This window comes from Phoxinus phoxinus (genome assembly GCF_949152265.1).
Source record: "Phoxinus phoxinus genome assembly, chromosome: 5".
Taxonomy (NCBI): Eukaryota; Metazoa; Chordata; class Actinopteri; order Cypriniformes; family Leuciscidae; genus Phoxinus; species Phoxinus phoxinus.
The window spans coordinates 31,215,612-31,224,085 of record NC_136880.1 but is presented as its reverse complement, the minus strand read 5'-3'; the positions used below and the strand labels follow the sequence as shown (position 1 = coordinate 31,224,085).

Below are 8,474 nucleotides of genomic sequence, written 5' to 3'. Positions count from 1 at the left end.
GCCACACATCTTTAACTTCCACACCTTGTTCCTCACACAGACGCAGCGATCGAGCCCCACCTAAAACCTCTGCAGGAAAACATGCTCAGACCCTTTCCCTCCGGCCGCAGAGAACAGAGTACATCTACCTCTCGCAGGACTGCCAACACCACACCCTCACACACACTGCAACAGGACAGGAGCAACAAACAGCACTCTCATAGATCACTGATGTACAAGAAATAACCTGCCTCTCAGCTATTACATCAAGCAAAACACTGCAATATTCATATTATGTGCGCCATATAAGTTTTGCACAAACTGACTAGAGTGAATGTGTGGCCCCAATATTTTGGACATTTATGTCACACTTTAAATTGTATGAGTGTCAGTGCATTAAATTATGGCATCAGAAAAAGTCAAAAAAAAAAATATATAGCCTAGGCCTATATAAAACAAAATAAAATCAAACTTTCAAAACAAATAATTTCCCAATTTTTTTTTAAGCTTTAAATGATAAAACAGATATAATATTCCAAATTAAAAACACGCATTGCAAAACCATTTGTTTTAAAATTTTGTCATCTATTTGGAAAAATTAACATGACATACACTGAAAAAGTGTGTTTTCTCAGCAATGTCATAGAACCATTTTTGGTTCCCCAAATAACCTTTTAGTGAACAAATCTTAAAAGAACAAGTTTTTTTTAGTGTGAAGAACATTTAAAAAATTTACAGAATCTTTTTCCATTATAAATAACTTCTTGTGTAATTGAAAGGTCCCATGGATGTTGTTCTTCAATACCAATAAAGTATTGAATACCAATACCAATAAAGAACATTCATTTTTAAGAGCTGTTCAATATTATTTTCAATAAGTCAGTTATTTTGTGTTAACAGAAACTTAACTTCAGTTGAACGACCATAAAAATAATGAACTCATTTGATTTGACTCTGCAGATGATATGTGCACATGATAGCTCTTTTACTGTAAATCTAGTCATCAGTCTGGTGGATTTTGAGAAAAACCCTCTTTATCTCTTTTTTTAGAGTCATGACTGCCAGCACATTAAAAGAGAGCCTCTTATGTCAAAGATGTAAATGACTTTTGGAAATACTAAGTTGCTCACAGTCTGTTAAGGACAAAACGGGCACAATGCTTTTCCTTATGTGTCTAGTTCACATTTTGTACTCTCAGGCTTGTGAAAGAGAAAAACACATTTAAAATCGAGTTTGATGAGTATGATGTGCAACCGCATCTGATGATGACCGCTGAATCATAGCCAAGTCTTACTAAATGTATTATATTGCTAATAGTGCTGATTTTGTGTCTCATGAGTGAATCTGTCTGTAATACTGACCAACACGATTAGGTAATGACTCTGTGTCATTTCCTGCACAGCAATAAATACTGTTTACTGCACTGCTATAATGATATGAATATGGTTTGAATTTAACATTGAATTACTGAATTGTAAAGAATCAATCTTCAGCAGTTTTTTTCATTTATATTTTATATATACTATCATTCAAATGTTTGGGGTTGGTTTGATTTTTAAAATTAAAATACAAATCTCTTATGTTAATCAAGGCTGCATTTATTTGATCAAAAATACAGTAAAAACAGTAATAATGTGGAATAATAGTTTTAAATAACTTTTCTATTTTTAAATATTTTAATTTTTAATGTGATGGCAAAGCTGAATTTTCTTCTGTCTTCAGTGTCACAATTCTTCAGAAATCATTCTAGTATGGCAATTTTTTCCTCAAGAAATCGTTCTTATTTTTATTAATGTTGAGAACAGATGTGCGGCTTAATATTTTTTTGGAAACTGTAATAGGCCTACATCTTGAATGTTATTCAAATGACAGTAAGAAATAAAAATCAAATCTGCATAAATTCATGTTCATGCCTTATAGGCTAGTTTTAATATTGTTTTTTATACCTGAACAAATATATTGAAATTATATATAGAAAAAAGGCTCCTTACAATAACATCATACTTGGGGGTTCTTGGCCTCTAAAGTGTGAAAACCACCAAAAGTGTACAAACTGTATCCATCTTATTTTTCAGGTAAAAGCGGGCGTGGCCATTTGTAATTTTAAAGTGTCTGGCTTCTGGTGTCATTCTTCCAGTTATTTTTAGCTGTAGCCTACAAAACAGCTCTTTATGTTGCTTGATATTGCAAACTATATGTTTTCAAAGAACATAATTTAGCAGGCTATGATTTATCGGTTTTTCCTCATGGGGACCAAACAAAAATAAATCCTGGTATTACTATTCTTATGGGGACATTTTGTCCTCGCAACGAAAGAATACCTGAACCACATACACACACATACATAAATTGAATTCTACAATGAAAATGAAGCAAAATCACACGCTGACGAATCCTGTAATAACCACTGTTTATTATTCAAATGTTACGCTCGAATTTACAGGCAAATGGGTAACAAGCAGAGGTGTGTCAGGTCCTGTGAGTGTGTTTATGAATACCTTGATTAAAACAGAGGGAAGGGAGTCTTTAAAAACCATTACACTCTCTAGAACCAAAGGATCACATAAAGACTTGTGCAGCAAACACATACTCTAACTGTAGAACAACAGATCACAAATACTTGATACATTATAAATTAAAAATACTGTTTATACATAAACGTGTACGTGTTGCACTTATGTCCGCAGTGGTAGAGTGGGGAGGTCTATAATACGTCTGATGTCTTATAGTGGCACTTTCCATAGTTGAATCTCGGTGTGACATTGTCGGCTGAGGAACTGCTAAACTCAGCAAACCTGTCAGAGTAAGACTGTAACTGAAGGAACTACGGATACGGTAACAGTAAGAAACAAACAGTGAAATTTACTAAAATCATCATTTGGACTTTAAAGACCTCTTTAACTTAAAATGCAACGTCCACATTTAGAGGATTATGTCCAAAAGTTTAGGCACTAAAATAGATGGTTAACTAGCAACACGTGATTAAGCTTACCATCTCAAGTAAAGCAAATCATTCCGATAAATATGAATTATTAGAGACATATGTGGATGTTCAGACATGATTGGGGGATGTACAAGTTAAAGGGTCAAGACATTACGCATCACCATCCGCTGAAAATTAACCACAAATAAAATAAATGATAGAGCTATGATGCAACACTGAGCCATGTATACAGGCAAGCGTATTATACCACAGAACATATATATATATATGTATATATACACATATAATTATATATATTATGCAGAAGTTTTGGCTGATTTTTTATTTTATTTTTCTCATTAATGAACCGATGAGGTGGCTGGTTAGATCTTGGGTTTAAAATCAGCCGTTCCTGAATCATTTAAGCATATTTACACAAATAACAATTCCTCAACTCTATATTATAATAAAAAAGGAGAAAAAAAAAAAAAACATTCACACAAAAATATAACATTTGAAATAATTATTAGCACCAGTGTATTCAGATAAAAGTCTTGCTACGCCAATGTACAAAGTTGCATAGTGTTGTGTTTTGCTCATGTTAATGTGATTCGCAGGACACCTGTAATAAGCAGCAGCGTCTGAAAAAATAAAAACAAACACAAAACTGAAATGTGTCACAACCATGAAATGTATGAAATCAGCTGAGCCATGCAGGGACTTCTAGTACTGAACAATTTATATACACACGAGCTGAAATACTGCATTTACGTGTACGACTCACTTTATCAGTACCAAATCTAGCACGAGGGGCGAAAGTAGATTACGAACAAATTAAGATTCCTTCACTGTTAGCTTTGAGCGTTACCGATGATGATATACACTAGCTTAAGTAGCAAACTTCCCCTAACAAACGTCTTGGCTTCTGATGGAGTCATATAATTCTGATTCTGTGGTAAAGATCAGAGAGGTTTGAGAGGAAGAGCTGGAGGTGGTGCAGTCATGTGGGTTTAAGGTCTCTAAAAGCTGGCTATAACGCACACACACACACAAATACTCACAAACACACACACACACACACACGCACGCACGCACACACACACACGGCTGGTGAGCGCCATTGCTTGGAGTTCTCTTCACGTATAATTTCTGCATATGAAAAAAAATTAAAAGCTGCTTTTGTCTTCTGTTTGTAAAACATGATCTTGAAGAAACGTGTAGAAATACAAACAAACAATAACCTAATAAAAAGGAAATAAATGCAAATAAGAGATTTTGAAAGGAAACAGCCTGTTTTGGTTGAGGGTGGTGTCTGATGAGGACATTGAAGAACACAGGGAGTGTAGCGTGTGGCGTGGAGGTTAAGGCCGCTCTAGAGACGGGGTGTTGAAGCAGCCTTCCGGCAGAGTGTTCTTGATGTCGTTGAGGTTAGCGATGTCCGCTCGAATCTCTCGGATCTGGCGGTCGTAGTCGCTGATCATGTCCTCCTGGCTCTTGGCGACGTCATTCAGCTCCTTCAGCTTCCTGTCCAGCTCGCTTCCTGCCATCTTGTCCTTGGCGTCTTTTAAGGCGTTATCGATCTGATTCAGCTTGCTCAGATCCACCTTATCGATGTTGCCTGGAAGAGGACAAGGTAGTGCTGTAATTATGTGTGTTAAGATGTGACTATATTTCACAGAACTACATTCTCCTGCACAATATAATGAGGAAATTAAATTTACTGATGCCAAGTTTATTAAGCTAAAAATCAAGTTAAACATTTTCTTTTCATGGCGTTAAAAGCTTGCAAGTTTTCGGTTAAAAGCTAACAGCTTAGCCTATTAGCTTACCAGTGTTTGTTTAGTATGATGTATATACTATACACAATATTTTGAATAAGCATTTATTTTATATTTTAGTTTTTTTCTATTTAGTTTTAGTTTAATTTAATTTCACTATTAGTAATTTTAGTACTTCAAATTAAACTTGTTTATTTCAGTATATATATAAATAAATAAATAAATGTATAAAAGACAAGAATATAAAACATTTAAATTTTTCATTAAAAATAACACTCATGATAACTGGAAAAGCTCTCGATTGACTAGAACAAAATATCATGATAACGATCTTGCATGACTTAAAACGCAAAAATGTTAATGGTTTGTTATTGTCACAATTCGTTATATTGATTGGAAACTACAGTAGATAGTCTTACCGAGCTGGCCTAATAATTCATTGATTGTGGTCAGCACGGTCCTGACAGCATTTTTGGCTTTCCTGGCATTGCCCTCGGCTTCTTTAGCATTATCAGATGCCTGTGAAGAACAGCAAAGTCCATCAAAATACAAATTCTGCAATGAGGTATTAAAACAAGTGGTCGACAAAAAGTCCAAAACGCACCATAGATGCCATCATCATGTCAGCGTCCGCCTCTGCTTTCTTCTTCTCTAGCTCTTTCTCAGCAGCTGTGAGCTGGTCCATCATATTGTTCACCTCTCCATCCAGTTTCATGGTGTCCTCAAAAGCTTTTTCTGCATCCGTCTTAGTTTTCGCCGAACCCTAAATTAGGAAAACGCAGATAACATAATAGTTTAGAATATATAGGCAACTCTTTGATAAAGAGGAGCCATGTGGCTTAAAACATCACATTTGGTAAGAACATGCTATAAACAACTGTGGTGTGACTATTTGATGAAGATACAGACATCCCAGGACTTTATGCTGGTGATATTCTTCATCTGAAACTCAACATGTACCTTCTGTACGTCATTAGCAATCTTCTCCGCTTCCTCTGCCTTTGCCTTAGCCTCTTTAGCATCTGCGGCAGCGTTGCCTAGAGCCGCCTCTGCTCGTCGGGTCTTCTCATTGGCTTCATTGATTGTCGCATTGATTTCTGGGATTCGCCTCATGGCATCCTCAGCAGCAGTTTTGTTGTCATTCACTCTCTTGTCGAAGTCTAAAAGTGAGACAACAATTTTTTTAAATGTATATATTTTAGGGCTCTGAAACGATTAATCGCGATTAATCATCCAAAATAAAAGTTTGTGTTTACATAATAAATATGTCTGTACTGTGTATAATTACTTTGTATATATAAATACACACACATGCTTGTATATATTTAAGTTGCATGTATATACTGTATATTGATTTATATATAATTTATATTATATATAAATAACACATTTTTCTTAAATATATACATGCACGTGTGTATATTTATATATACAAAATAATTATACACAGTACACACACATTTATTATGTAAACACAAACTTTTATTTTGGATGCGATTAATCGTTTCACGGCCCTAATATATTTGTTTAGACATATTTTATTTATTATATATATATATACATATATATATATATATATATATATATATATATATATATATATATATATATATAAAAAATACATATATATATATATATATATATATATATATATTAATTTATTTTCTTTCTTTTTTAATCATTATTTTAGAAAAATAATAATAAAATGCACCATAACCCAAAGGGCCCTCACCTCTGAGGTTGGTCAATATGTCCTGGGCCTCTTGGAAGGTAGATTTGCCTTTTTTTGCTGCCTCCTCAGCCAAAGCTTTCGCTGCGTCTGCACGTGCCAACAACTGATCAGCCGTCTGAAGAAGACAGGGGCAGAAAGAGAGTTGGACAACACTCTGTAAGTTCAGAAATTCTGTACTGACAAGCAATACTGTGGGTGAACAAATACACAATATTATTAACATTCAGTCTTAAAGTAATCATGAAAGTGCCATTTATAAAATGCCAAACTTTATCAAACATCTCAAAAAGTGAACTTACACTCTGAGCAGGTTTCATAAGCACAATGTCTGAGTTCATGGTTCAGCTCTTTCATTAAGAACATGACATTTAACTCAATCAGATTAGGATGTGTCTATGGACTAAGACCAGTGGCATCACTCGTCTCTCATCAGTATCATTTATGTGGCTCCTGGGCCTCGTGGCACGAGCTCCACTCTTACATATGAACCATGTGAAACAGCAGCTGAACTAAAAAAGCAACTGACGATTCTAATCTGTTCTTATTTTAGACCACCATGGCTTCATTTTGAAAGCTAATTTCATACAGCCGAGACAAAGCAAGTACATTAAAGTCAAATCTCATGTACCTGTTGCTCAGTCCTTCCTTTTTCCAGTAGTTTGCGGACCTCTGTCTCTTTGCCCCTCAGGTCCTCTCTCAGGTCGTTGTACTCCTTCTCGGTCTTGTCTATCAGTTTGTCCAGGTCTGACGCCTCCTTCTTAATCTTATTAGCCTCATCCTGTGGGAAACATAATTCAAGAGAATTTGATTATAATAATGCAGCCAAGATGATAGTGTAAATTCAGCAAGAATTAGAAAAAGTTCTGAAATCAGCACCTCTAAAGTTTTGGTGTCGACTGTAGGCAAGCTGGTCAGGTTAGCATAGATCTTCAGAGCTTTGTTTCCTGCCTCTTCTGCTTCAGCGTGTACTTTAGCAGCTTGTTTCTCCAGGTTCTTGGCCAGATCTTTTGCTTCTATATATCTGAGCACATAAGAACAGCATCTTCATTGTAAAGCATGACCATTTGCATTTAAAAATCACTATATATTTTTAAACTTAAAATCAGAATATAAAATGTATAATAAAAGTTAAAACATGATATATGGAGAAAAAATATATATAAATATATATATATATATATATATACTTGATATCCTCAGCTACTGGCTGAACAAAAATTTGATCATTTGTAAGATGCTTTGGTAAGAAAGGAAGTCCTATAAAAAAATATGTCCAGAACGTACTTCCTGTTGAGATCGTCAATGTCGCTGCTTGTCTTGTTTTCACCATCGAGCGCCTTCTTTAACATATTATAAGCCTTCGTGGAAGTGTCATTTGCATCCTTTGCAATCTTTTCAATCTGATCGGCATCTGCTTTATGTCTGTGCAAAGAGCCACAGAAAAGGTTATATAAAACTGTGCTGGCTGGAATGAAAAAGTCTATATTAAGACTGAAATAAAGTAACTCACTTTTCTGACAGTTTACGGGCTTCCTCTGCCAGAAGTGTCATATTATTTGGATCTCCAGAGCTTGTGGGTATTTTAATGTCCTAAAAGTCAAATAGAATGAACATTTTTAAATATTGGCAATTAGGAGACATTTTAATGGACTCCACAATCATTAGCTCAAGTTGTTTGTGGAATATTACGACATGCACTCTTGGCGACGTAGTCGAAATCTCACCACTTTACTGATGGCCTCTTTGGCTTTGTCCAGCTCCTCTCTAGCAGTGTTGATCAGGTTCTCTGCATCACGGACTCGGTTACGTGCTCTATCTGCCTGCGTTCCCGTGTTGTCCACCGTGTTCTTGATGTTCTGCAGTCTGTTCCACTGGTTGTTCAGGGTCTTGTTGATGTTGTTTAGACGGTCCAAAAGGCCTTTATCCACTTCTGTATGATAATAGTGAAAGATAACAGAATAATTATGATGTAAAATTAAATATATCTGCTCTACTAAGTAAAAAAAATAATCAGTCAATTTATTTTTTAAACATGTTTTTCTTATTTTATGCAGTTAATCAA

General features: G+C 35.1%; 1 protein-coding gene across 1 annotated transcript in view; it reads right to left on the bottom strand.

Annotated features, from left to right (window-relative positions):
• Positions 1-2,374: 2,374 nt before the first annotated feature.
• Positions 2,375-8,474, bottom strand: part of lamc1 (laminin, gamma 1) — a 58,071-nt gene continuing 51,971 nt past the window's right edge. The window contains exons 19-28 of the mRNA XM_079612486.1: positions 8,137-8,342; positions 7,923-8,002; positions 7,697-7,834; positions 7,289-7,433; positions 7,041-7,190; positions 6,413-6,527; positions 5,641-5,840; positions 5,285-5,443; positions 5,100-5,199; positions 2,375-4,520 (exon numbers count right to left, since the gene is read on the bottom strand). Of these exons, the coding sequence (XP_079468612.1) occupies positions 4,264-4,520; positions 5,100-5,199; positions 5,285-5,443; positions 5,641-5,840; positions 6,413-6,527; positions 7,041-7,190; positions 7,289-7,433; positions 7,697-7,834; positions 7,923-8,002; positions 8,137-8,342 (1,550 nt within the window). The 3' untranslated portion in view covers positions 2,375-4,263. The remainder of the gene's footprint in view (positions 4,521-5,099; positions 5,200-5,284; positions 5,444-5,640; positions 5,841-6,412; positions 6,528-7,040; positions 7,191-7,288; positions 7,434-7,696; positions 7,835-7,922; positions 8,003-8,136; positions 8,343-8,474) is intronic.